The sequence below is a fragment of the Dermochelys coriacea genome, chromosome 6 (genome assembly GCF_009764565.3).
Source record: "Dermochelys coriacea isolate rDerCor1 chromosome 6, rDerCor1.pri.v4, whole genome shotgun sequence".
NCBI lineage: Eukaryota > Metazoa > Chordata > Testudines > Dermochelyidae > Dermochelys > Dermochelys coriacea.
Window position 1 is genome coordinate 1,294,736 of NC_050073.1, and position 27,704 is coordinate 1,322,439.

The 27,704-nt window shown below is 68.5% G+C and overlaps 1 protein-coding gene across 7 annotated transcripts; it reads right to left on the minus strand.

Annotated features, from left to right (window-relative positions):
* Nucleotides 1-34: 34 nt before the first annotated feature.
* LOC119856769 (elastin-like) lies at nucleotides 35-27,423 on the minus strand. Of its 7 annotated transcripts, none has more exons than XM_038404762.2 (19): nucleotides 27,103-27,423; nucleotides 10,589-10,768; nucleotides 6,540-6,599; nucleotides 6,205-6,258; nucleotides 5,831-5,875; nucleotides 5,456-5,515; nucleotides 5,162-5,191; nucleotides 4,034-4,072; nucleotides 3,873-3,902; nucleotides 3,279-3,326; nucleotides 3,038-3,097; nucleotides 2,901-2,960; nucleotides 2,556-2,621; nucleotides 2,329-2,412; nucleotides 1,770-1,826; nucleotides 1,581-1,643; nucleotides 1,394-1,459; nucleotides 1,160-1,213; nucleotides 35-759 (listed from the first exon to the last, which is right to left on the minus strand). In XM_038404762.2, exons 2-19 carry the CDS (start codon nucleotides 10,677-10,679, stop codon nucleotides 734-736), a joined length of 993 nt encoding a protein of 330 aa, XP_038260690.1. In that variant the 5' UTR covers nucleotides 10,680-10,768; nucleotides 27,103-27,423; the 3' UTR covers nucleotides 35-733. The 7 variants fall into 7 exon arrangements, with proteins under 7 accessions (XP_038260690.1, XP_038260692.1, XP_043373046.1 ...); XM_038404763.2 differs by having other exon boundaries at nucleotides 36-759; nucleotides 5,456-5,512; XM_038404764.2 differs by lacking the exon at nucleotides 6,540-6,599.
* Between the last annotated feature and the right edge of the window lie 281 nt (nucleotides 27,424-27,704).

Genomic DNA, 27,704 nt, shown 5'->3' on the forward strand with positions numbered 1-27,704 from the left:
GTTCCCCAGAGACTCAGCTTTAATTTGTTTTTTTTTTAAATGAAGACTCTAGCTGCTATGATGTCAAAGAAAAACTTCAAAACGCGACTGGAGGAGAACCAACGTCTGCCTGAGTCTTCCAAGAGCCTGAGCCGATTGCTGGGAAAGGTGTGAACTGCCCTCAGTATACAGCATAGAAAGATCTGGAGACTTCAGCTTTGTGCGGGATCTTTATTACAAACACTCCCACACCCCACTCTCCTGATACAAACAAATATTCACTGTCTATCCAGTGAAGGGGAGTTAAGAACTCAGTCACTCCCCTCTGTGCATCCCACATTCCTGTACTGACCTAACCTTAAAATCCCTCTCACCTCACTGGCCAAGACCAAAGAGGCAGGGAAGTCGGGTAGGGTGACCAGATGTTCCGATTTTATAGGGACAATCCCGATATTTGGGGCTTTTTCTTATATAGGTGCCAATTACCCCCATCCCTGTCCTGATTTTTCACACTTGCTTTCTGGTGACCCCTGACTACGTCACAACCTCACTTTTGAAAAACCAAGTTAAATTGACAGTCACCGTTTGTTTTTCCTTTAAAAAGACAGATCTCTAGCCATTAAAAATAAAGTGGGGAAGAAAGAGAAAGAGATGATCATTTATATCAGGAGAAATTCTTTGTTTTTTTTAGCACCAGAAGCGGCAGTGTCATGCCATCATGTGGCATGGAGTTCCCCAGGTGAAGGTCTGGCATTCAGCACTTCCCAGGAAGGCAGCGACCTGGAATAAAGAGAGGCATGGGGTCAGAGCTTCAAGAGAGTGGCACATCTCCAAGGGTGAGTAGAGGCTGGTGCATCTATAAGGGACAGCCACACACAGTGATAGACGGCCATTCCCTCCCATAGCCCCTGCCTCCTCCCTCCATTAGAGAACAGGGCATGGATTCTGCCTGGGACATATCATCATATATCTTACATGCTGCACCCCCCCCCTTTCCCAAAATAACCCCCCTGATGTTCACACTGCTGTGACTTTTGCAGCCACTTCTTTAGCCAAACTGCAGAAATTTGGCTCCTTTAGCCTATGCCTTCCCCCCAGAAAACCCCCTCCAAGATTCACACCTCTCCTCCATCTCCGAGATTCACACCCCACCGATACACATGCCTTCCCCACTTCTTACCTCTGTATCCATTCCCCAGAAAGCCATTCAGGCCATACTTGGCCTCCTTGCCTCCTAAAAGGGGATGAGAGCAGATGAGAACCAGTCACAGGCCGTCCCAGTCTCTGCTACCCAAAGGAGAATCACTCTCTGTGGACAGCACTAGAGGGCATAGGACACACATGCAAGAGCAGTTTTGGTTGCACCACTAGACAATAGGATACAATGTGAAATCTCGCCCCCACACACTCCTACCGTATGCTGCTGGGGTTAGTCCATAGCCCCCAGGAGCTTGCCCTACTGTGAGTGGCCCGTATCTCCCTGCAACAGAGACAAGAGTCAGCATGGGGCACTGAGAGGAGTGGGGCAGGAGTGCTGGCTGTGGGGGGAACTCCTGCTACTCCAGTCCCAGGAGCAGATGCTATGTGGCGGGGAATCTTACCAGCAGCCAGTCCGTTAGCCTGCAGGTCCCCTCCGTTCGCATATCCCCGTCCGTTCCCGTTGCCTGCAGCAGTGGAAGGAGGAAATTAACACAGGGAAGGGGCTTTGAGCCCCCGGGGATGGGCACCCGTGCGTCCAGACGTGGGAGGAGAGCGGGGACCTCTCTGGGCAGCCCCTCTCCATTTCTTACCATCCAGGGCACTGGGCCCAGCTGGTTGTGCCCCGTACATCAGCTGCCCTGCGCCACCTGGAGGAGGAAACACAGTGATGGTGGTGGTGGTGGGAGATCAGCAGGGGAGAGGGAGATCCCACCAAGGGCTGGGAAGGAGAGTGGGCTGGGACCCAAGGGAGCTTTTCCTGGGACGCTGGGACCCCGGCATTCGTGTGGCCCTCATCCACTTGGGGCAGGGACGGGAGTAGATATCACAGTGGGGCTGCAGCATGCACACGGCTTCCTGTCTGCACCCAGCCCGGGGTGCTACAGGCCATAGGGGAAATGCCTGGGGTCTCCTGTCAGGGCGGGGGTCAAGGTTATTTTAGGCAAGGCAGGGTTAGTGGGGGGCATCCCGGCCCCCTGCTCCACATCTCTGCGCAGGATGCGGGGGCTAAGATATTGGGCGGCCTAGCACAGACCCCTGTGCCCCAAATAAACCTCTTGGGGGGTGACTGCCCCCTACAATCCCCTCTGTAACAACCCTCTGGACAAATTCCATCCCCCATATGAGCCCAGAGCCCCTACCCACACCTACCATATTTCCCAGCACCGTAGTCTCCCCCCAGACCGGTGGGCATAGCCTGTTGGGGTTGCCCATTGTATGGGAGCTGGCCCAGGCCTGCAACATAGACAGGGTGTCAGGATAATTCCCCTTTGTGTCCCCCTTGAGCCAGCCAGTTCCCCACACTGGGGCTGGATTGGAGCAAAAGGCCCCGTGTCCCATTTCCTATCCCCCCGAGCCCTGTGGTCAGAAGGGCTCACCAAATTTAGCAGCTGAGAGATCTGTGCCAGGGCCAGCAAAACGCCCTAGGAATACGGCCTGGGCACCTGGGGATGGGATAAAATAAGACAGTTAGCTTGGCCGGTGCCCCTCACTCCCGACCCGCAGCCCCTGCTAGCCCAGCCCTGGGGTCCCCCACCCCACCAGCTCTGCCGGTGCCCCTCACTCCTGACCCGCAGCCCCCTGCTAGCCCAGCCGTGGGGTCCCCCACCCCACCAGCTCAGCCAGTGCCCCTCACTCCTGACCCGCAGCCCCCTGCCAGCCCAGCCCTGCCCCCCAGCTCTGCTGGTGCCCCTCACTCCCATCCCTCCTGTCATTGCACACACCGTTGCCATATCCTGACTGGAGTCCGGCCCCAGGGTGACTGTTCCCTCCTCCACCATAGCCTAGAAGAGAGATGGGAGATTAGACCCGCTCAGACTGGGTATATGGGGGAATTAAGTATAATTTGGGGTCCCCTTACCATTCCCGTATCCAGGCTGTGCTCCATTGACTAGGTACCCACCGCCTACTCCGGGATATCCTACAGAGCAAAGAGAATCCAGATCAGCCACAAATTGGGGTGCACTGCTCCAGTCCTGGCCTCTCCCAGCAGGGAGTGCTGTGGGGAGTGGGGCAGGATGCTGGCTGTGGGGGGAGCTCCTCCCTATTCCAGCCTCGGCCTCTCCCTGCAGGGGACACTGTGCTTAGCTTATGCCCCTTACCTTGTTGAGCTGGGGGGTAGCTGCCGGCTCTGGGTCCTGCCCCAAAATCTGTGAGGAGGAGAACCCAGAATGAGACCAACCCAGATCCTGAAGAATCTGGCTTCCACACTGTGGGCTCTGGCACTGGGGGGTGGGATCATCGGTGGGGAAGGGGGGAAATCGGGGATAGAGTAATGGTGGGGGATGGTTAGCAGGGGCTTGGGACCTGTGCGGGGAGTGCTTTCAACCCCTTCAGGGTCCCCCCTCCAGCCCAGTGAGCCATTCTCCCCCCAAGGAGCTGGAGGGGGCATGGCCAGCTGGGCTCTCCTCAAGGTGACATTGGTGTGAGCTGTGGGATCTCCAGCGAGAAGGTGAAGAAACAGGTGGCGGGGGATGGGGAAGAGGACACAGCATGGGGCACTGATGGGTGTGCATGGGAGGGATTCCCTGCTTTGGGGGCTTTGCCACCCACCCCAAGGCCTATTGGGGAGGAAAAGCAGAGGGGTCAGGGTGTGGGGGGTGTAGTGGAGGGCCAGGCACAGACCTCCCTGAGCAGGGGCAGTTGGAGGGGCAGAGTGGGTATGGGAATATAAGGGGCAGTGGGGTCTGACTCACCTCCCAGGGGCAGTGCAGCATGGAAGTACCCTGAAATAGACACACAGGGCACAGGGGATGCTCTCAATCCTGACCCACAGCTGCCTGCTATCCCAGCCCTGCCCCCAGAGCTCTGCCGGTGTCCCTCAATCCTGACCCACAGCCTCTTCGTTTACACTCACCTGGCTTTTGTTTTGCACCCTGGGGATAACCACCTAATCCTGGAAAACAGATAATGGGAATCTATGAGGATGCTGGGAGAGGAGTGGGGTCAAATGGGAGCCAGGGCTCCTGGGTTCCATCCTTGGGTCTGGGAGGGGAGTGGGGTCTGGTGGGTTGGAGCAGGGGCGCTGGGAGCCAGGACTCCTGGGTTCTCTCCCATGCTCCAGGACAGGAGTAGGGTCTAGTGAGTTTAGCAGAGGGGTAGCACCATGGATACCCACGGCCCATTTTTGTGGCTGGCGGTTGGGCTGCGGACATGGATGTTGTACCCGCGCCGCGCTCTCCCGACCAGCTCTCGGGCTCCGAATCCAGCCCCACTCTCTCCATCCCACAGCAGCAGCACGTGGCCCTGTCCCTCAGAGCATCCTGGGAGTTATAGTCCCCAGCTGGCTCAGCCCGGGGGGAGTGCACCATGCGCTATTTTGAACAAGGCGTGGTTGTACTTTAAACTCCCGAGCGGTGGGCGCTGTGAGCAGAGTACGTCCCGGCGGGTCTGTGTGTGGGCATGGGGGTGTCCGAGCCACTCGGGAGGATGGCGCTGCACGCCGTGCCCCGGAGGCAGCCCGTAGCCTGGAGTGGGCAGGAGGTGCATGGGGCAGGGCAGGTGGGGGGTATGTGGGAGGCAGAGGCTTGACTCAGCCCTGTCGCTGCTGTGTGGTGCCCTGCGCAGCTGTTCGTGTATGCGCAGGGCTCAGCAGTCCTGGATGTCAGGACTCCTGGGTTCTATCCCTTGCCAAGCCCCAGCCCTGTGCCTCAGTTTTCCCTTCCATACTCGAGGCTCACTATGGATGTCCCCTCGCCAACAGCCAGATGGGGGCAGGCTGAGGGCGGACGAAGTTCCCCCCATCCGCAGTGCCCTGGGATGTCTCTAGTCGTGAGATCGCACAAGGGAGCAGTCTCCCCCAGCTCTGCGGGGAAAGCCGGGACCTGTGCGTCCAGCCTGCGCCAAATCGCCATGCTTTGGATTCTGATCAGCTGGTGGGAGAGAGTCGTGAGGTCTCCCACACGCCAGAACCCCCACCCTTTGTCACTCAGGTTTGGGACTCCAGGGCAGTGAGGAGTGCATGGGCAGATGGGGGCGCTCCTACCTGCACCATAACCAGCGGGGACCCGATAGCCTGTGTAGAAAGAAGGAGAGAGAGGTTTGAGCCAGATGTGTTTGTAGGAGAGTGCACAGCGCTGTCCACTACTGGAGGGGTTGGGACTCTGTGTGTGTGGCAGGTGCCCTATAGTGCTCCGAGCTAACAGGGATTCTCCTTTAGCGCCACACTCCCCAGAGAGGACTCCAGTATTTCTATGGTTGGTGAGTCAGGGATTCACCCTGCCACGGTGGGCAGAGAAAGGAGCCTTTGCCCTCAGTGGGGCAGCTGATCCCCACTTACCTGCTTTGCCCGGCTTCACCCGTACACCTGGTGCCACTCCAAACCCGTTCTGAGCTCCTGCTGGGAACAGAGAGGAAAGGGATTAGCTGGGAGGCGCAGTGGACAAGATGGGCTCCATCTCTGCCAGGGGAACAGTCCTTCTCAGACAGAGCTGGCCAGGTCTCTGCCCTGGGCGGGACGGATCTGGGGTGTGGGATCTCATGGCTGGAGAACACGTCTTCTGGAATCCCACCACCCAAGAGCTGCTCCCGGCCAGCACAGTTTGGGAAGGAGCTGAGACCAGATGTCACGAGCACCATGGGCAGCCCCCAAACCACCCAGCAACTTCCGCCCCTAGCCTCTCATTCCCTTCCCCAACACACCCCCAGGGATCACCTGGTCCCGGCTGCAGTCCTTGGGGTCCATAGCCTGTGTGTGGTCCTGGAAGGAAGGAGCAGACACTAGGGTTGAAGATGCAGCAATGCACCATCACGGTTCTCTACAGGGGAGTTGGATCTAGTGGGTCCGAGCAGGCGGGGCTAGGAGCCAGGACTCCTGGATTCTATCCACGACTCGGGGAGGGGATTGGGGGTTGGTGGGTTAAAGCAGGCAGGGCTGGGAGCCGGGACTCCTGGGATCTATCCATTGCTCGGGGAGGGAATTGGGGGTTGGTGGGTTAAAGCAGGCAGGGCTGGGAGCCAGGACTCCTGGGATCTATCCTAGCTCTGGGAGGGAAGTGGAGTCTGGGATAGGGACTGGGTGTCACCTACCTGCCTTGGCTCCGGCTGGTCCCAGCCCGGCTCCAGGGTGAAATCCCCCTACGCCTGTAACCCATATAGCACATGGAGTGAGCCAGCCCCCTGAACCCCCCAACCCTGCTCTCCTGCTGGGAGACCATCCCCCCTCCCCTGAGAATGCTGGGTCCAGCTCAGCCAGTCATCCAGCCAGGGACCCCTTCCTGGGCAGCCCTGCCTCTTTTCCTCCAGCCCCCCTCTGCATCCTTCATCCAGCCTCGCACATACCCCTTCCCTCTCCCTCTCCCTCCCAGCCCAGTCTGCCCACTCAGGGACAGCTCCCCCTGTGCCCGGCTGGGGGTGCCACTTACCCCGGATCAGCGATGGGAGGTAGAGACGCCCTAGGGCTCCATTTGCCTGCGGTTTCACTCCTGGGAGGGAGTACGGGGGGGGGGGTCAGAGATGGGGTATCCCTAGAGAAGCGCTGGGGGGCAGGGTGATCGGGGACACCAAGGGACTGGGGTTCCTGGGAGATATGAGAGGACTGTGGGCTGAGGGTCCCTGCAAGAATGGGGTGGAGAGTTGGTGTCTCTGGCAGAGGAGAGCACTGAGGACGGGGGCGCTTTGGGGCAGGGACCCATGGAAGGGGCAGCTGGGGGCAACTCCAAAGCAGCAGGTAGAACCCAGGAGTCCTGGGTCCCAGCCCCATGGGTGGGTGAGGACAAGGGTGGCTGGCGGCACCTGAACTGGGATTTTGTGAACCAATCCAGGACTCCTGGGTTCTATCCCGGCTCTGGGAGGGGAATCAATCTAATGTACCCCTTAATTGAATCCCCGTCTCAGTTTCTCTTCCCTCTGCCTGGGGCTAGCTCCCCCCCCACACACCCCCACAAGCAGCAGAGCTGTCCCCAAGTGTCTCCTCTGCCCCCCCAGGACCTACAGCACCCCACAGGGGCAGTGCAATCATATGAGGCAGCCTGGCCCCCACCACTATCCTGTCCCAGCCCAGCCCCGCAAACCCCAATCCTAGCCCCCTGCCCTGCTCACCCCCCTGCAGGCTGCCCCTGGCCAGGCACAGCAACAGCAGCCCAGTGTGCAGGGTCCCCAGCCCCATGGCGATGTGAGCTCCCCCTCATGCCGTGGGCCCCCTATATACTCATGGCCCCACCCCCCCAGGGAACGGTTCTACCCCTGGCCCCACCCCCAGTGACCCACTGCCAGGAGGGGGGAGCCCCTGCAAGGAGGGAGCAAGGGAATGTGTAATACACCCGCACACCAATAGACACACACTGTTGCTCGCAGTGACACACACACACAATCAGTGATATGCTCGCAATGAAACACAACTGATATCCACACATATACAGATGTGCACACTGTTACACTGATACAGACACACCTTGAAACACGCACTGATCCGCTGATACATACACAGGCACCCTGATCCACACACACATATATACCCCCATAGGCACACACACTGCTAGCCCCCCACACCCTGTTCCACACACACACTGATACACACATTGATAGACACCCATCCACACACACATTGATACCCACACATATACACTGATACATGCAAACACAACCGGAGACACACAATGATCCACAGAAACTCACACTTATCCACCCACACCATCCACCCACACAAACACAGACACACACTGATACACACACCCCAAAACACACTGCTGCATACACCCCACATTGTGCACACACCATACACTGATACACTAACACACACACTCACATCCCACAGGCAGGCACACAGTTGCAAACAGTCACACAACACAGCTATGTGCGCCCACGGAGTAGGGGTCAACCCCTCAAGCAGGAGGTGGCAGGGACACCCCCGCATAGACACACAAACCTGGTTCACTGCAGTTTGTCAAAACCAGGTGTATGATTATGTAATTGTGTCTCACTTCTGACTCTGCAGCGTGGGTCGGGAGCGAGGGGTACCTGCAGAGCTGGGGGGGACCCAAGGATGGGCTATCAGGGGGCTGCGGATCGGGAGTGAGAGGCACTGGCAGAGCTGTGGGGGCAGGGCTGGGTTAGCAGGGGGCTGCGAGTCGGGAGTGAGGGGTACCGGCAAAGCTGCAGGGGAGACCAGGGCTGGGTTAGCAGGGGGCTGCGAGTCGGGAGTGAGGGGTACCGGCAAAGCTGCAGGGGAGACCAGGGCTGGGTTAGCAGGGGGCTGCGAGTCGGGAGTGAGGGGTACCGGCAAAGCTGCAGGGGAGACCAGGGCTGGGTTAGCAGGGGGCTGCGAGTTGGGAGTGAGGGGCACCAGCAAAGCTGGCAGAGGAGCTCAGGGCTGGGCTAGCCTCAGCCTCTTGTTATACAGAATTTTTAAGGGCCTCCCATGCTGTGGGCTTCCTCTCAGCAGTGCCCTGGCAGCTGGCTGCTGTGCTGGAAGCTAACACCGGTGCGCGCCCCGCTGAGTAAGCCATAAAGCCGCAGGGTAATTTGTTCTGTCTGTTGTCACTGTCCAAGGTAAACGCTGAGTCCCTGGCCCGGCTGGTAAAACACCGATCCCTGCGGTCGGCAAACAGCCGTCCAGCCAGCTCAGCAATGAGTCTGGCCCAGTTGTGTCTGAGGAGTCTGGAGGTGTGGGGGATCGTGTATCAGGGGGGTGAGGGACTGACCCCCAGATCCTGCCCTATGGGGGACCTCTGTTAGGATGGAAGTCAAGGGGGGAAATGGAAGGGGCAGGGAGAGAATTGATGTGCATGTGAGCTGCACTGCCCCCTGCTGAAGGGACTATGTATAGTATGGAGCCCCCTAGCACCAGGCTGAGATATGGGACAGGGACTTCTGGGGGCACGGCACCCCCTAGCACCAGGCTGGGATATGGGGCAGGGACCCCTGGTGGCACGGTGCCTGCTGTGTAGATCTTTGGGGCTCTCACCCTGCCTCAGCACATTTCGGGTGCACAATCCATTCCCTACCTCTGTGGGGTGAGGGATCGGGGGGGGGGGGTGGTGCTATGGGGGTCAGATGCAGGAAGGACAAACGCAGCTCTGTCAGAGAATGTCACATGGGGCGGGGGAAGGCGGGACTGAGAAAGTAGTGGCTCCCTCCCTGGGCGAGGGGACGAATGCCCCACTCCCCCAGGCCCTGCTGTCCCCCACTCTCCTCACCCGGCACGGCAGAGCCCAGGGGCACTGTCCTGCCATCAGGGGACACGTCTCCCCCTTTTGTCCCCAGCATACAAAGGCTGGAAACTGACTCTGGAGCACTTCCCTGACCCTGGGAGCTGGGGATGAGGGGAAGAGACTGAGACTGAGGGACCCAGGAGTCCTGGCTCCCAGCCCCCACTGCTCTAACCCACTAGACCGCAGTCCCATCCCAGAGCTGGGGAGAGAACCCAGGAGTCCTGACTCCCAGCCCTGCCCCCACCCTTTTATCACACTGCTCTCTTTTTCCTTCCTTCTCCTGACACATTCCTGCTGTCTGCCCCCTGACCCCCTCCTTCCTATCCCCCAACTGAACCCCTGCCCCAGACATCACAGCCCCCTGCCAAATTCTCCCCACCCAGCCACTATTTGCCTTTCCCATCAGCCTCTCCGGCTGTCTGTGAGGGGGGAGCCCAAGGGGGGGTGACCCAAGGTGACCCCCTGCCCCATAATTCACAGGCCTTCCTTTTAAACACTGCCCTGCAGTATTTTACACTGTGAGGATACGGGGAGTGGCAGCTGGAGAGAACCCAGGAGTCCTGGCTCGCAGCCCTCCCGCACTAACCCACCAGACCCCATTCCCCTCCCTGAGAACCCAGGAATCCTGATCTATCCCGTTCCCACATCCCTTCTGTCTGGAAGGATGGATTGGGCCCTCAGATTCCCGGATCAGGCCCATCTGGGATTCAGGAACCTTTGCGGGGGGGCCCAATATGCTGAAGGGAGAAGGAAGTGTCCCTTGGCCAGTGGCTCCGCCACCGCGCCCTGTCTGGCAACAGAGTCCTGGCCGCCCCTCGTCCTGCCTGTCTGGCTGTCCTGCCAAGGGCTGGGCTCCCCCCAAGCTCTGCCGGTGCCCCTCACTCCCAAACCGCAGCCCCTGGTAGCCCAGCCCTGCCCCCCCAGCTCTGCCAGTGCCCCTCACGCCCGACCCTCAGCCCCGCAACGGGTTAAGATCTCCCTGCTGATTTCGGCCCCTCCCCAGCTCTGAACCCAGCCTTGTGATATTGACTTTGGATGGTTCTTGGCTTGGTGCAGTAAATTTCCCCATCTCCTGGCTCCGTGACTGGCCCTTGGGGGACAAAGCCGTGCTGGGCCGTTTGCTTGGGGGTGGCGGGGGGACAAGTCAGAGGAGGAATCGGGGCTGGAAGCATGACGAGAACTTCTCTGAGCCCCTTTATTCTCCTGCCAGAGGCCTTGGATGTCTCTGGGATGGGAAGAGAAGGCGAGACGGAAGGGCTCACCGAGTTCCAGGCTAGACTGCAGGAAGGGTTTGGGTGTTGTTGCAGTTGTGGGGGACGCTGTTCTGCTGCCAGGGTGTGGGTCCTGCCTCATGGCGCTCCTGGCGGGCTAGCAATCTGGGCTGGCTTCTCTACTCCTGGCCTGCTCCTGGGTCTAATCCCAGCACCAGCTAATCCTAATCCCTGCGGAGATACACAGAGGGGGTGGATAGAAACATTGAGGGGTGCGGGGGGGGGTGAGAGAGAGACAGCCACAATCACTTGCGCTAACCCACTAGATTCCACTTCCCTCCAGGAGCTGGGCTAGAACCCAGGAGTCCTGGCTCCCAGCCCATCCTTAGCAAAACAGGAGCCAGCCAACCGCTGTTGGCTGCTAGATCTATGCGCCTCCCCCCTGCGTCTCCCCGGTACTCTCCCCAGGCCGGGCACTATAACTGCCCCTTCGGGGTCCAGGATCCACAGCCAAATTTCCACCGCAGGGGGGGAAGGGAGAGGGGGCCGGCTCTGCTGTCCCTTGCTTTGCGGATCCCAAGGACAATATATCACCTCCCAGCTTGGGGTAGGGGAGAGGAGGGAGATTGAGAATGTACGATCCAGTGTTGTGGGGGACCCATGTGCCTGCCCCCCCAGCCCTGTTCACACCAATGGGCCCAGTATCCTCCAACCCTTTATTATTTGGATGTCAGGATACAGGAGAGTTTGGATCCTTCTTTTCCGTTCCCCCTGAATCTTGGATGATCTTGTAACAGGTAGTTCCACTGGCTCCCCACACAGAAACCCCCCCTCCTTTGCTCCATGTCACAGCGTGTCTGCCCCACACAAGCGGTGGAAGGGTTCACGTGGGCCGGAGCAGCCAAACATGACACCGGTGGCTCTTGCAGGGTGGGCCAGAGGTAGTTAAAGAGGAGTCCCGGGGGGGGGCGGGGGAGAAATGGGGTGTCAGGATGCTATCTGTGCACCTCCTCTGGTGCAGGAGAGCAGAGGAGTTTGAACCCTGGAGGGGATGGGAGAGGGTAGTAGGAGCTTCCTGGATGACGGCTGCTAGGCTGGGAGGGGATGAGAGACCATCCGAGTTGCTGTCAGCAGGGGGTGCTAGACAGGAGGCAGCTGCCGTGCCAGGACCAGCCAGGAGGGGGTGCCAGTGCTGTTACCCTTCCACATTCAATGTGGGGTGAGGGGGCAGGCCTGGGCTAGCAGGGGCTGCGAGTTCGGAGTGTGGGGCACCGATAGAGCTGGGGATCGGGGCAATCCAGGGCTGGGCTAGCAGGGGGCTGCGGGTAGGATCATTTAATCCCCTGCATACAGGGGTCCCTCCTCACTGGCCGCCCTCCCTGCTCTTGAGTCAGGCGGGGACCCCGGCGTTGGGGCGTCCCGTGCATTTCTGAGTCCCAGCGACCTGTGCTGTGAGGGGGATGGGATGATGGACGTGTGTGTTTGGGGGGGAGAGTCTGCTCCCTGCTGTGTGTCAAGGGCCCTGCACTGCTAACAGCCCAGGAGACTCCCTCAGGCACACAGAGCCTGTACCCCACCCCTCCTATCGGCCCAGCCAGTCTGCGCACTGCATGGGAATGGCCAGGAGAGGGCGCCAGACACCAAATGAACAAAACACAGCCCTGCCGGTGCCCCTCAGTCCCGACCCACAGCCCCCCGTTATCCCAGCCCTGCCCCCCAGCCCTGCCGGTGCCCCTCAGTCCCGACCCACAGCCCCCCGTTATCCCAGCCCTGCCCCCCAGCCCTGCCGGTGCCCCTCAGTCCCGACCCACAGCCCCCCGTTATCCCAGCCCTGCCCCCCAGCCCTGCCGGTGCCCCTCAGTCCCGACCCACAGCCCCCCGTTAGCCCAGCCCTGCCCCCCAGCCCTGCCGGTGCCCCTCAGTCCCGACCCAGAGCCCCCCCTTAGCCCAGCCCTGCCCCCCAGCCCTGCCGGTGCCCCTCAGTCCCGACCCACAGCCCCCCGTTAGCCCAGCCCTGCCCCCCAGCCCTGCCGGTGCCCCTCAGTCCCGACCCACAGCCCCCCGTTAGCCCAGCCCTGCCCCCCAGCCCTGCCGGTGCCCCTCAGTCCCGACCCACAGCCCCCCGTTAGCCCAGCCCTGCCCCCCAGCCCTGCCGGTGCCCCTCAGTCCCGACCCACAGCCCCCCCTTAGCCCAGCCCTGCCCCCCAGCCCTGCCGGTGCCCCTCAGTCCCGACCCACAGCCCCCCGTTATCCCAGCCCTGCCCCCCAGCCCTGCCGGTGCCCCTCAGTCCCGACCCAGAGCCCCCCGTTAGCCCAGCCCTGCCCCCCAGCCCTGCCGGTGCCCCTCAGTCCCGACCCACAGCCCCCCGTTAGCCCAGCCCTGCCCCCCAGCCCTGCCGGTGCCCCTCAGTCCCGACCCACAGCCCCCCGTTATCCCAGCCCTGCCCCCCAGCCCTGCCGGTGCCCCTCAGTCCCGACCCAGAGCCCCCCGTTAGCCCAGCCCTGCCCCCCAGCCCTGCCGGTGCCCCTCAGTCCCGACCCAGAGCCCCCCGTTAGCCCAGCCCTGCCCCCCAGCCCTGCCGGTGCCCCTCAGTCCCGACCCAGAGCCCCCCGTTAGCCCAGCCCTGCCCCCAGCCCTGCCGGTGCCCCTCAGTCCCGACCCACAGCCCCCCGTTATCCCAGCCCTGCCCCCCAGCCCTGCCGGTGCCCCTCAGTCCCGACCCAGAGCCCCCCGTTAGCCCAGCCCTGCCCCCCCAGCCCTGCCGGTGCCCCTCAGTCCCGACCCAGAGCCCCCCGTTAGCCCAGCCCTGCCCCCAGCCCTGCCGGTGCCCCTCAGTCCCGCCCCAGAGCCCCGTTGCCAGCCCTGCCCCCAGCCCTGCCGGTGCCCCTCAGTCCCGACCCACAGCCCCCGTTAGCCCAGCCCTGCCCCCCAGCCCCTGCCGTGCCCTCAGTCCCGACCCAGAGCCCCCCGTTAGCCCAGCCCTGCCCCCAGCCCTGCCGGTGCCCCTCAGTCCCGACCCAGAGCCCCCCGTTAGCCCAGCCCTGCCCCCCAGCCCTGCCGGTGCCCCTCAGTCCCGACCCACAGCCCCCCGTTAGCCCAGCCCTGCCCCCCAGCCCTGCCGGTGCCCCTCAGTCCCGACCACAGCCCCCGTTAGCCAGCCCTGCCCCCAGCCCTGCCGGTGCCCCTCAGTCCCGACCCACAGCCCCCCGTTAGCCCAGCCCTGCCCCCCAGCCCTGCCGGTGCCCCTCAGTCCCGACCCACAGCCTCCCGTTAGCCCAGCCCTGCCCCCCAGCCCTGCCGGTGCCCCTCAGTCCCGACCCACAGCCCCCCGTTAGCCCAGCCCTGCCCCCCAGCCCTGCCGGTGCCCCTCAGTCCCGACCCACAGCCCCCCGTTAGCCCAGCCCTGCCCCCCAGCCCTGCCGGTGCCCCTCAGTCCCTCAGCCCCCCGTTAGCCCAGCCCTGCCCCCCAGCCCTGCCGGTGCCCCTCAGTCCCGACCCACAGCCCCCCGTTAGCCCAGCCCTGCCCCCCAGCCCTGCCGGTGCCCTCAGTCCCGACCCACAGCCCCCCGTTAGCCCAGCCCTGCCCCCCAGCCTCCGTGCCCGTCCCCAGCCCCTTAGCCAGCCCTGCCCCCCTCTCAGTCCCGACCCCAGCCCCCCGTTAGCCCAGCCCTGCCCCCCAGCCCTGCCGGTGCCCCTCAGTCCCGACCCACAGCCCCCCGTTATCCCAGCCCTGCCCCCCAGCCCTGCCGGTGCCCCTCAGTCCCGACCCAGAGCCCCCCGTTAGCCCAGCCCTGCCCCCCAGCCCTGCCGGTGCCCCTCAGTCCCGACCCAGAGCCCCCCGTTAGCCCAGCCCTGCCCCCCAGCCCTGCCGGTGCCCCTCAGTCCCGACCCACAGCCCCCCGTTATCCCAGCCCTGCCCCCCAGCCCTGCCGGTGCCCCTCAGTCCCGACCCACAGCCCCCCGTTAGCCCAGCCCTGCCCCCCAGCCCTGCCGGTGCCCCTCAGTCCCGACCCAGAGCCCCCCGTTAGCCCAGCCCTGCCCCCCAGCCCTGCCGGTGCCCCTCAGTCCCGACCCACAGCCCCCCGTTAGCCCAGCCCTGCCCCCCAGCCCTGCCGGTGCCCCTCAGTCCCGACCCACAGCCCCCCGTTAGCCCAGCCCTGCCCCCCAGCCCTGCCGGTGCCCCTCAGTCCCGACCCAGCCCCCCCCGTTAGCCCAGCCCTGCCCCCCCCGCCGGTGCCCCTCAGTCCCGACCCACAGCCCCCCGTTAGCCCAGCCCTGCCCCCCAGCCCTGCCGGTGCCCCTCAGTCCCGACCCACAGCCCCCCGTTAGCCCAGCCCTGCCCCCCAGCCCTGCCGGTGCCCCTCAGTCCCGACCCAGAGCCCCCCGTTAGCCCAGCCCTGCCCCCCAGCCCTGCCGGTGCCCCTCAGTCCCGACCCACAGCCCCCCGTTAGCCCAGCCCTGCCCCCCAGCCCTGCCGGTGCCCCTCTGTCCCGACCCACAGCCCCCCGTTAGCCCAGCCCTGCCCCCCAGCCCTGCCGGTGCCCCTCAGTCCCGACCCACAGCCCCCCGTTCCCCAGCCCTGCCCCCAGCCCTGCCGGTGCCCCTCAGTCCCGACCCACAGCCCCCCGTTATCCCAGCCCTGCCCCCCAGCCCTGCCGGTGCCCCTCAGTCCCGACCCACAGGCCCCCCGTTATCCCAGCCCTGCCCCCCAGCCCTGCCGCTTGCCCCTCAGTCCCGACCCACAGCCCCCCCGTTATCCCAGCCCTGCCCCCCAGCCCTGCCGTGCCCCTCAGTCCCGACCCAGAGCCCCCCGTTAGCCCAGCCCTGCCCCCCAGCCCTGCCGGTGCCCCTCAGTCCCGACCCCGAGCCCCCCGTTACCCAGCCCTGCCCCCAGCCCTGCCGGTGCCCCTCAGTCCCGACCCCACAGCCCCCGTTATGCCCAGCCCTGCCCCCCAGCCCTGCCGGTGCCCCAGGTCCCGACCCACGAGCCCCCCGTTAGCCCCCCTGCCCCCACCCTGCCGGTGCCCCTCAGTCCCGACCCAGAGCCCCCCCGTTAGCCCAGCCCTGCCCCCCAGCCTGCCGGTGCCCCTCAGTCCCGACCCAGAGCCCCCCGTTAGCCCAGCCCTGCCCCCCAGCCCTGCCCGGTGCCCCCTCAGTCCCGACCCACAGCCCCCCCCGGTTAGCCCAAGCACTGGCCCCCCCCCCAGCCCTGCCGTGTGCCCCTCAGTCCCGCCCACAGCCCCCCGTTAGCCCAGCCCTGCCCCCCACCCTGCCGTGCCCCTCAGTCCCGACCCAGAGCCCCCGTTAGCCCAGCCCTGCCCCCCAGCCCTGCCGGTGCCCTCAGTCCCGACCCACAGCCCCCCGTTAGCCCAGCCCTGCCCCCCAGCCCTGCCGGTGCCCCTCAGTCCCGACCCACAGCCCCCCGTTAGCCCAGCCCTGCCCCCCAGCCCTGCCGGTGCCCCTCAGTCCCGACCCACAGCCCCCGTTAGCCCAGCCCTGCCCCCCAGCCCTGCCGGTGCCCCTCAGTCCCCGACCCACGAGGCCCCCGCTAGCCCAGCCCTGCCCCCCAGCCCTGCCGGTGCCCCTCAGTCCCGACCCAGAGCCCCCCGTTAGCCCCGCCCTGCCCCCAGCCCTGCCGGTGCCCCTCCGTCCCGACCCAGAGCCCCCCGTTAGCCCAGCCCTGCCCCCCAGCCCTGCCGGTGCCCCTCAGTCCCGACCCACCCCCCGTTAGCCCAGCCCTGCCCCCCGCCCTGCCGTGCCCCTCAGTCCCGACCCACCCCCCCGTTATCCCAGCCCTGCCCCCCAGCCCTGCCGTGCCCCTCAGTCCCGACCCCAGCCCCCCGTTAGCCCAGCCCTGCCCCCAGCCCTGCCGGTGCCCCTCAGTCCCGACCCAGAGCCCCCCGTTAGCCCAGCCCTGCCCCCCAGCCCTGCCGTGCCCCTCAGTCCCGACCCAGAGCCCCCCGTTAGCCCAGCCCTGCCCCCAGCCCTGCCGGTGCCCCTCAGTCCCGACCCAGAGCCCCCCGTTAGCCCAGCCCTGCCCCCCAGCCCTGCCGGTGCCCCTCAGTCCCGACCCACAGCCCCCCGTTAGCCCAGCCCTGCCCCCCAGCCCTGCCGTGCCCCTCAGTCCCGACCCAGAGCCCCCCGTTAGCCCAGCCCTGCCCCCCAGCCCTGCCGGTGCCCCTCAGTCCCGACCCAGAGCCCCCCGTTAGCCCAGCCCTGCCCCCCAGCCCTGCCGGTGCCCCTCAGTCCCGACCCCAGAGCCCCCCGTTAGCCCAGCCCTGGCCCCCCAGCCCTGCCGGTGCCCCTCAGTCCCGACCCAGCAGCCCCCCGTTAGCCAGCCCTGCCCCCCAGCCCTGCCGGTGCCCCCTCAGTCCCGACCCAGAGCCCCCCGTTAGCCCAGCCCTGCCCCCAGCCCTGCCGGTGCCCCTCAGTCCCGACCCAGAGCCCCCCGTTAGCCCAGCCCTGCCCCCCAGCCCTGCCGGTGCCCCTCAGTCCCGACCCACAGCCCCCCGTTAGCCCAGCCCTGCCCCCCAGCCCTGCCGGTGCCCCTCAGTCCCGACCCACAGCCCCCCGTTAGCCAGCCCCTGCCCCCCAGCCCTGCCGGTCCCCCTCAGTCCCGACCCACAGCCCCCCGTTAGCCCAGCCCTGCCCCCCCAGCCCTGCCGGTGCCCCTCAGTCCCGACCCACAGCCCCCCGTTAGCCCAGCACCTGCCCACCAGCCCGCCGGTGCCCCTCAGTCCCGACCCACAGCCCCCCGTTAGCCCAGCCCTGCCCCCCCCCTGCCGGTGCCCCCCCGTCCCGACCCAGCCCCCCGTTAGCCCAGCCCTGCCCCCCAGCCCTGCCGGTGCCCCTCAGTCCCGACCCACAGCCCCCCGTTAGCCCAGCCCTGCCCCCCAGCCCTGCCGGTGCCCCTCAGTCCCGACCCACAGCCCCCCGTTAGCCCAGCCCTGCCCCCCAGCCCTGCCGGTGCCCCTCAGTCCCGACCCAAGCCCCCGTTAGCCCAGCCCTGCCCCCCAGCCCTGCCGGTGCCCCTCAGTCCCGACCCACCGCCCCCCGTTAGCCCCCCTGCCCCCCAGCCCTGCCGGTGCCCCTCAGTCCCGACCCACCCCCCCGTTAGCCCAGCCCTGCCCCCCAGCCCTGCCGGTGCCCCTCAGTCCCGACCCACAGCCCCCCCGTTAGCCCAGCCCTGCCCCCCAGCCCTGCCGGTGCCCCTCAGTCCCGACCCAGAGCCCCCCTTAGCCCAGCCCTGCCCCCCAGCCCTGCCGGTGCCCCTCAGTCCCGACCCAGAGCCCCCCGTTAGCCCAGCCCTGCCCCCCAGCCCTGCCGGTGCCCCTCAGTCCCGACCCAGAGCCCCCCGTTAGCCCAGCCCTGCCCCCCAGCCCTGCCGGTGCCCCTCAGTCCCGACCCACAGCCCCCCGTTAGCCCAGCCCCTGCCCCCAGCCCTGCCGGTGCCCCTCAGTCCGACCCACAGCCCCCCGTTAGCCCAGCCCTGCCCCCAGCCCTGCCGGTGCCCCTCAGTCCCCGACCCACAGCCCCCCGTTAGCCCAGCCCTGCCCCCAGCCCTGCCGGTGCCCCTCAGTCCCGACCCACAGCCCCCCGTTAGCCCAGCCCTGCCCCCCAGCCCTGCCGGTGCCCCTCAGTCCCGACCCAGAGCCCCCCGTTAGCCCAGCCCTGCCCCCCAGCCCTGCCGGTGCCCCTCAGTCCCGACCCAGAGCCCCCCGTTAGCCCAGCCCTGCCCCCCAGCCCTGCCGGTGCCCCTCAGTCCCGACCCACAGCCCCCCGTTAGCCCAGCCCTGCCCCCCAGCCCTGCCGGTGCCCCTCAGTCCCGACCCACAGCCCCCCGTTAGCCCAGCCCTGTCCCCCCAGCCCTGCCGTGCCCCTCAGTCCCGACCCACAGCCCCCCGTTATCCCAGCCCTGCCCCCCAGCCCTGCCGGTGCCCCTCAGTCCCGACCCACAGCCCCCCGTTATCCCAGCCCTGCCCCCCAGCCCTGCCGCTGCCCCTCAGTCCCGACCCACAGCCCCCCGTTATCCCAGCCCTGCCCCCCAGCCCTGCCGGCTGCCCCTCAGTCCCGACCCACAGCCCCCGTTAGCCCAGCCCTGCCCCCCAGCCCTGCCGGTGCCCCTCAGTCCCGACCCAGAGCCCCCGTTAGCCCAGCCCTGCCCCCCAGCCCTGCCGGTGCCCCTCAGGTCCCGACCCACAGCCCCCCGTTATCCCAGCCCTGCCCCCCAGCCCTGCCGGTGCCCCTCAGTCCCGACCCACAGCCCCCGTTAGCCCAGCCCTGCCCCCCAGCCCTGCCGGTGCCCCTCAGTCCCGACCCACAGCCCCCCGTTAGCCCAGCCCTGCCCCCAGCCCTGCCGGTGCCCCTCAGTCCCGACCCACAGCCCCCCGTTAGCCCAGCCCTGCCCCCCAGCCCTGCCGGTGCCCCTCAGTCCCGACCCAGAGCCCCCCGTTAGCCCAGCCCTGCCCCCCTGCCTGCCGGTGCCCCTCAGTCCCGACCCAGAGCCCCCCGTTAGCCCAGCCCTGCCCCCCAGCCCTGCCGGTGCCCCTCAGTCCCGACCCAGAGCCCCCCGTTAGCCCAGCCCTGCCCCCCAGCCCTGCCGGTGCCCCTCAGTCCCGACCCAGAGCCCCCCGTTAGCCCAGCCCTGCCCCCCAGCCCTGCCGGTGCCCCTCAGTCCCGACCCACAGCCCCCCGTTAGCCCAGCCCTGCCCCCCCGCCCTGCCGGTGCCCCTCAGTCCCGACCCACAGCCCCCCGTTAGCCCAGCCCTGCCCCCAGCCCTGCCGGTGCCCCTCAGTCCCCGACCACAGCCCCCGTTAGCCCAGCCTGCCCCCCAGCCCTGCCGTGCCCCTCAGTCCCGACCCACAGCCCCCGTTAGCCCAGCCCTGCCCCCAGCCCTGCCGGTGCCCCTCAGTCCCGACCCACGCCCCCGTTAGCCCAGCCCTGCCCCCAGCCCTGCCGGTGCCCCTCAGTCCCGACCCCCAGCCCCCCGTTAGCCCAGCCCTGCCCCCCAGCCCTGCCGGTGCCCCTCAGTCCCGACCCACACCCCCGTTAGCCCAGCCCTGCCCCCCAGCCCTGCCGGTGCCCCTCAGTCCCGACCCACAGCCCCCCGTTATCCCAGCCCTGCCCCCAGCCCTGCCGCTGCCCCTCAGTCCCGACCCACAGCCCCCCGTTCCCGCCCTGCCCCCCAGCCCTGCCGCTGCCCCTCAGTCCCGACCCACAGCCCCCCCGTTATCCCAGCCCTGCCCCCCAGCCCTGCCGTTGCCCCTCAGTCCCGACCCACAGCCCCCCGTTATCCCAGCCCTGCCCCCCAGCCCTGCCGGTGCCCCTCAGTCCCGACCCACAGCCCCCCGTTTCCCAGCCCTGCCCCCCAGCCCTGCCGGTGCCCCTCAGTCCCGACCCACAGCCCCCGTTATCCCACCTGCCCCCACCCTGCCGGTGCCCCTCAGTCCCGCCCCACAGCCCCCGTTAGCCCCAGCCCTGCCCCCAGCCCTGCCGGTGCCCCTCAGTCCCGACCCACAGCCCCCCGTTAGCCCAGCCCTGCCCCCCAGCCCTGCGGTGCCCCTCAGTCCCGACCCAGAGCCCCCCTTTAGCCAGCCCTGCCCCCCAGCCCTGCCGGTGCCCCTCAGTCCGACCCAGAGCCCCCCGTTAGCCCACCCTGCCCCCCAGCCCTGCCGGTGCCCCTCAGTCCCCGACCCAAGCCCCCCCGTTAGCCCAGCCCTGCCCCCCAGCCCTGCCGTTGCCCCTCAGTCCCGACCCAGATCCCCCCGTTAGCCCAGCCCTGCCCCCCAGCCCTGCCGGTGCCCCAGTCCCGACCCACAGCCCCCCGTTAGCCCAGCCCTGCCCCCATCCCTGCCGGTGCCCCTCAGTCCCGACCCACAGCGTTAGCCCAGCCCTGCCCCCCAGCCCTGCCGGTGCCCCTCAGTCCCGACCCATAGCCCCCCGTTAGCCCAGCCCTGCCCCCCAGCCCTGCCGGTGCCCCTCAGTCCCGACCCACAGCCCCCCGTTAGCCCCAGCCTGCCCCCCAGCCCTGCCGGTGCCCCTCAGTCCCGACCCACAGCCCCCCGTTAGCCCAGCCCTGCCCCCCCCCCCCCCCCCCCCGGTGCCCCTCAGTCCCGAACCAGAGCCCCCCGTTAGCCAGCCCTGCCCCCCAGCCCTGCCGGTGCCCCTCAGTCCCGACCCACAGCCCCCGTTAGCCAGCCCTGCCCCCCAGCCCTGCCGGTGCCCCTCAGTCCCGACCCACAGCCCCCCGTTAGCCCAGCCCTGCCCCCCAGCCCTGCCCCTCAGTCCCGACCCACAGCCCCCGTTAGCCCAGCCCTGCCCCCCAGCCCTGCCGTGCCCCTCAGTCCCGACCCTCAGCCCCCCGTTAGCCCAGCCCTGCCCCCCAGCCCTGCCGGTGCCCCTCAGTCCCCGACCCACAGCCCCCGCTAGCCCAGCCCTGCCCCCCAGCCCTGCCGGTGCCCCAGTCCCGACCCACAGCCCCCGTTAGCCCATCCCTGCCCCTCAGCCTTCGTGCCGGTCAGTCCCGACCCACAGCCCCCCGTTAGCCCGCCCTGCCCCCCAGCCCTGCCGGTGCCCCTCAGTCCCGACCCACAGCCCCCCGTTAGCCCGGCCCTGCCCCCCAGCCCTGCCGGTGCCCCTCAGTCCCGACCCACAGCCCCCCGTTAGCCCAGCCATGCCCCCTAGCCCTGCCGGTGCCCCTCAGTCCCGACCCACAGCCCCCCGTTAGCCCAGCCCTGCCCCCCAGCCCTGCCGGTGCCCCTCAGTCCCGACCCACACCCGCCGTTAGCCCATCCCTGCCCCCCAGCCCTGCCGGTGCCCCTCAGTCCCGACCCACAGCCCCCGTTAGCCCATCCCTGCCCCCCAGCCCTGCCGGTGCCCCCTCAGTCCCGACCCACAGCCCCCCTTTAGCCCAGCCCTGCCCCCCAGCCCTGCCGGTGCCCCTCAGTCCCGACCCACAGCCCCCCTTTATCCCAGCCCTGCCCCCCAGCCCTGCCCGTGCCCCTCAGTCCCGACCCACAGCCCCCCTTAGCCCCAGCCCTGCCAGTGCCCCTCAGTCCCGACCCACAGCCCCCCATTAGCCCAGCCCGGCCCCCCAGCCCTGCCGGTGCCCCTCATCCCCGACCCACAGCCCCTCGTTAGCCCAACCCTGCCCCCAGCCCTACCGGTGCCCCTCAGTCCCGACCCACAGCCCCCCGTTAGCCCAGCCCTGCCCACCAGCCCTGCCGGTGCCCCTCAGTCCCGACCCAGCCCCCGTTAGCCCAGCCCTGCCCCCAGCCCTGCCGGTGCCCCTCAGTCCCGACCCACAGCCCCCCTAGCCCAGCCCTGCCCCCAGCCCTGCCGGTGCCCCTCAGTCCCGACCCAGCCCCCCTAGCCCAGCCTGCCCCCCAGCCCTGCCGGTGCCCCAGTCCCGACCCGCAGCCCCCCGTTAGCCCTGCCCTGCCCCCCAGCCCTGCCGTGCCCCAGTACGACCCCAGCCCCCCGAGCCCAGCCCTGCCCCCCAGCCCTGCCGGTGCCCCCAGTCCCGACCCACAGCCCCCCGCTAGCCCATCCCTGCCCCCCAGCCCTTCGTGCCCCTCAGTCCCGACCCACAGCCCCCCGTTAGCCCAGCCCTGCCCCCCAGCCCTGCCGGTGCCCCTCAGTCCCGACCCACAGCCCCCCGTTAGCCCAGCCCTGCCCCCCAGCCCTGCCGGTGCCCCTCAGTCCCGACCCACAGCCCCCCGTTAGCCCAGCCCTGCCCCCCAGCCCTGCCGGTGCCCCTCAGTCCCGACCCACAGCCCCCCGTTAGCCCAGCCCTGCCCCCCAGCCCTGCCGGTGCCCCTCAGTCCCGACCCACAGCCCCCCGTTATCCCAGCCCTGCCCCCCAGCCCTGCCGGTGCCCCTCAGTCCCGACCCACAGCCCCCGTTATCCCAGCCCTGCCCCCCAGCCCTGCCGCTGCCCCTCAGTCCCGACCCACAGCCCCCCGTTATCCCAGCCCTGCCCCCCAGCCCTGCCGCTGCCCCTCAGTCCCGACCCACAGCCCCCGTTATCCCAGCCCTGCCCCCCAGCCCTGCCGGTGCCCCTCAGTCCCGACCCACAGCCCCCCGTTATCCCAGCCCTGCCCCCCAGCCCTGCCGGTGCCCCTCAGTCCCGACCCACAGCCCCCCGTTATCCCAGCCCTGCCCCCCAGCCCTGCCGGTGCCCCTCAGTCCCGACCCACAGCCCCCCGTTAGCCCAGCCCTGCCCCCAGCCCTGCCGGTGCCCCTCAGTCCCGACCCACAGCCCCCCCGTTATCCCAGCCCTGCCCCCCAGCCCTGCCGGTGCCCCTCAAGTCCCGACCCACAGCCCCCCCGTTAGCCCAGCCCTGCCCCCCAGCCCTGCCGGTGCCCTCAGTCCCGACCCAGAGCCCCCCGTTAGCCCAGCCCTGCCCCCAGCCCTGCCGGTGCCCCTCAGTCCCGACCCAGAGCCCCCCGTTAGCCCAGCCCTGCCCCCCAGCCCTGCCGGTGCCCCTCAGTCCCGACCCAGAGCCCCCCGTTAGCCCAGCCCTGCCCCCCAGCCCTGCCGGTGCCCCTCAGTCCCGACCCAGAGCCCCCCGTTAGCCCAGCCCTGCCCCCCAGCCCTGCCGGTGCCCCTCAGTCCCGACCCACAGCCCCCGTTAGCCCAGCCCTGCCCCCCAGCCCTGCCGGTGCCCCTCAGTCCCGACCCACAGCCCCCCGTTAGCCCAGCCCTGCCCCCCAGCCCTGCCGGTGCCCCTCAGTCCCGACCCAGAGCCCCCCGTTAGCCCAGCCCTGCCCCCCAGCCCTGCCGGTGCCCCTCAGTCCCGACCCACAGCCCCCCGTTAGCCCAGCCTGCCCCCAGCCCTGCCGGTGCCCCTCAGTCCCGACCCACAGCCCCCCGTTAGCCCAGCCCTGCCCCCCAGCCCTGCCGGTGCCCCTCAGTCCCGACCCACAGCCCCCCGTTAGCCCAGCCCTGCCCCCCAGCCCTGCCGGTGCCCCTCAGTCCCGACCCACAGCCCCCCGTTAGCCCAGCCCTGCCCCCCCAGCCCTGCCGGTGCCCCTCAGTCCGGACCCACAGCCCCCCGTTAGCCCAGCCCTGCCCCCCCAGCCCTGCCCCTCAGTCCCGACCCACAGCCCCCCGTTAGCCCAGCCCTGCCCCCCAGTCCTGCCGGTACCCCTCAGTCCCGACCCTCAGCCCCCCGTTAGCCCAGCCCTGCCCCTCAGCCCTGCCGGTGCCCGTCAGTCCCGACCCTCAGCCCCCCGCTGGCCCTGCCCTGCCCCCCAGCCCTGCCGGTGCCCCAGTCCCGACCCACAGCCCCCTGCTAGCCCATCCCTGCCCCTCAGCCTTTCGTGCGCCTCAGTCCCGACCCACAGCCCCCCGTTAGCCCGGCCCTGCCCCCCAGCCCTGCCGGTGCCCCTCAGTCCCGACCCACAGCCCCCCGTTAGTCCGGCCCTGCCCCCCAGCCCTGCCGGTGCCCCTCAGTCCCGACCCACAGCCCCCCGTTAGCCCAGCCATGCCCCCTAGCCCTGCCGGTGCCCCTCAGTCCCGACCCACAGCCCCCCGTTAGCCCAGCCCTGCCCCCCAGCCCTGCCGGTGCCCCTCAGTCCCGACCCACAACCCGCCGTTAGCCCATCCCTGCCCCCCAGCCCTGCCGGTGCCCCTCAGTCCCGACCCACAGCCCCCCGTTAGCCCATCCCTGCCCCCCAGCCCTGCCGGTGCCCCTCAGTCCCGACCCACAGCCCCCCGTTAGCCCAGCCCTGCCCCCCAGCCCTGCCGGTGCCCCTCAGTCCCGACCCACAGCCCCCCGTTATCCCAGCCCTGCCCCCCAGCCCTGCCCGTGCCCCTCAGTCCCGACCCACAGCCCCCCGTTAGCCCAGCCCTGCCAGTGCCCCTCAGTCCCGACCCACAGCCCCCCATTAGCCCAGCCCTGCCCCCCAGCCCTGCCGGTGCCCCTCAGTCCCGACCCACAGCCCCTCGTTAGCCCAACCCTGCCCCCAGCCCTACCGGTGCCCCTCAGTCCCGACCCACAGCCCCCCGTTAGCCCAGCCCTGCCCACCAGCCCTGCCGGTGCCCCTCAGTCCCGACCCTCAGGCCCCCGTTAGCCCAGCCCTGCCCCTCAGCCCTGCCGGTGCCCCTCAGTCCCGACCCACAGCCCCCCACTAGCCCAGCCCTGTCCCCCAGCCCTGCCGGTGCCCCTCAGTCCCGACCCACAGCCCCCCACTAGCCCAGCCGTGCCCCCCAGCCCTGCCGGTGCCCCAGTCCTGACCCGCAGCCCCCCTATATCCCTGCCCTGCCCCCCAGCCCTGCCGATGCCCCAGTACTGACCCGCAGCCCCCCACTAGCCCTGCCCTGCCCCCCAGCCCTGCCGGTGCCCCAGTCCCGACCCACAGCCCCCCCTAGCCCATCCCTGCCCCCCAGCCCTTCGTGCCCCTCAGTCCCGACCCGCAGCCCCCCGTTAGCCCGTCCCTGCCCCCCAGCCCTGCCGGTGCCCCTCAGTCCCGACCCACAGCCCCCCGTTAGCCCAGCCCTGCCCCCCAGCCCTGCCGGTGCCCCTCAGTCCTGACCCTCAGCCTCCCGTTAGCCCAGCCTTGCCCCCCAGCCCTGCCGGTGCCCCTCAGTCCCGACCCACAGCCCCCCACTAGCGCAGCCCTGCCCCCCACCCCTGCCGGTGCCCCTCAGTCCTGACCCACAGCCCCCCGTTAGCCCAGCCCTGCCCCCCATCCCTGCCGGTACCCCTCCCTACCGACCCGCAGCCCCCTGCTAGCCCAGCCCTGCCCCACCGGTGCCCCTCAGTCCCGACCCGCAGCCCCCGGTTAGCCCAGCCCTGCCCCCAGCCCTGCCGGTGCCCCTCAGTCCTGACCCACAGCCCCCCGTTAGCCCAGCCCTGCCCCCCAGCCCTGCCGGTGCCCCAGTCCCGACCCGCAGCCCCCCGCTAGCCCTGCCCTGCCCCCCCAGCCCTGCCGGTGCCCCAGTCCCGACCCACAGCCCCCCTCTAGCCCATCCCTACCCCCCAGCCCTTCGTGCCCCTCAGTCCCGACCCACAGCCCCCCGTTAGCCGGGCCCTGCCCCCCAGCCCTGCCGGTGCCCCTCAGTCCCGACCCACAGCCCCCCGTTAGCCCAGCCCCGCCCCCAGCCATGCTGGTGCCCCTCACTCCTGACCCACAGCCCCCCGTTAGCCCAGCCCTGCCCCCCAGCCCTGCCGGTGCCCCAGTCCCGACCCGCAGCCCCCCGCTAGCCCTGCCCTGCCCCCCAGCCCTGCCGGTGCCCCAGTCCCGACCCACAGCCCCCCTCTAGCCCATCCCTACCCCCCAGCCCTTCGTGCCCCTCAGTCCCGACCCGCAGCCTCCCGTTAGCCCAGCCCTGCCCCCCAGCCCTGCTGGTGCCCCAGTCCCGACTCACAGCCCCCCGTTAGCCCAGCCCTGCCCCTCAGCCCTGCCGGTGCCCCTTAGTCCCGACCCACAGCCCCCCGCTAGCCCAGCCCTGCCTCCCCCAGCCCTGCCGGTGCCCCTCACTCCTGACGCACAGCCCCCCGTTAGCCCAGCCCTGCCCCCCAGCCCTGCCGGTGCCCCTTACTCCCGACCCGCAGCCCCCCGTTTGCCGAGCTCTGCCTCCCATCCCTGCCGGTGCCCCTCAGTCCTGACCCGCAGCCCCCCGTTAGCTCAGCCCTGCCCCCCAGCCCTGCCGGTGCCCCAATCCCGACCCGCAGCCCCCCGTTAGCCCAGCCATGCCCCTCAGCTCTGCCTGTGCCCCTCAGTCCCGACCCGCAGCCCCCCGTTAGCCCAGCCCTACCCCCCAGCCCTGTCAGTGCCCCTCATTCCCGACCCGCAGCCCCCCGTTAGCCCAGCCCTGGCCCCCAGCCCTGCCGTTGCCCGTCAGTCCCAACCCACAGCCTCCCATTAGCCCAGCCCTGCCCCCCTCACTCCCGACCCGGCCCCCCAGCTCTGCTGGTGCCCCTCACTCCTGACCTACAACCCCTGTCCTCAGAGGTTTGGGCCTATTAACAGGTAGCTCCTGCCGCCCTGCCCCCCAGGCAGATGGGAGGCCTCAGGATTCCTGCATAACTTTGGAGATATGCACAATGCCAGCAGACCCACAGAGATGGGCTGGCAGGGAGCTGCCGGTCGGGAGTGAGGGGCACCGGCAGGGCTGGGCTAGCAGGAGGCTGCGGGTCGGGACTGAGGGGCACCGGCAGGGCTGGGGGGCAGGGCTGGGCTAACGGGGGGTTGTGTGTCGGGACTGAGGGGCACCGGCAGGGCTGGGGGGCAGGGCTGGGCTAGCAGGGGGCTGCGGGTCGGGAGTGAGGGGCACTGGCGGAGCTGGGGGAGGCAGGGCTGGGCTGGTAGGGGGCTGTGGGTCGGGAGTGAGGGGCACCGGCAGAGTTGGGGGGCAGGGCTCTGCTAGCAGGGGCTGTGGGTCAGGAGTGAGGGGCACTGGCAGAGCTGGGGGGTCCCAGGGCACCGATAGCAGGGGGCTGTGGGCCGGGAGTGAGGGGCAGGAGCACACTATGGGTCGGGACTTGGGCTGGGATAGCTGAGGGCCCCATTGGATGTCGTTCCCTATAGCGACCACCGGGTGACAGTGCTGCATACCTGCAGGTGTGCTGCGGGAGGCGGTGGGATACCTGATATCAGGTGAGAGCCCAGAGCTCCAGATTCGGCTCAGTGAGTGCTCTGTTCCCAGGTGCCCCCCACCCCCGTTTCCCAGCCAACTGTTCCCCAGCAACGGGCTCCTATCGCCCAGCTGAATCAGCCTGGGCCATGGTCACACATAGCAACGACCTAGAAAAGCAGCCACTGGTGGTGGTTTCCCTTCCCCACCTACGCCTGGGTTTGGCAGTTTCAAGTTACCCCCTGAGCCAGCCAGTCCTGGGCTGGATTGGAGCCAGCGCCCCGTGGAGGGGAGAGGTCCTGTGTCCCATTCCTTGCCCCCCTGAGCCAGCCAGTCCCCGCCTTGGGGCTGGATTGGAGCCAGTGACCCCTAGAGGGGAGAGGCCCCGTGTCCCATTCCCCACCCCCCTGAGCCAGCGAGTCCATGTCCCCCTGGCCCCCTGTCTGGAGTCTGTTTGCTCGGTGGTTAATTTCTTATCCGCAGGTCTGAGCCGTGTGTGCTCAGCTCCCCCTTATCAGCCCAGGGACGTGACCGGTTGCTAAAGGGACACAGGAATCCCGTTAGCCGGCCTTCCCCCTGACCC

What these genes read in the sequence shown, in the direction of transcription:
- LOC119856769 (XM_038404762.2), bottom strand. Translation starts at nt 10,679, where the DNA reads ATGAGGCAGGACCCACACCCTGGCAGCAGAACAGCGTCCCCCACAACT. An exon ending in CTACCCCCCAGCTCAACAAG is followed by an intron (nt 3,098 to 3,278) that starts GTAAGGGGCATA and finishes TTTGCTCTGTAG; the next exon opens with GATATCCCGGAGTAGGCGGT. An exon ending in CTACGGTGCTGGGAAATATG is followed by an intron (nt 1,827 to 2,328) that starts GTAGGTGTGGGT and finishes TTCCTCCTCCAG; the next exon opens with GTGGCGCAGGGCAGCTGATG.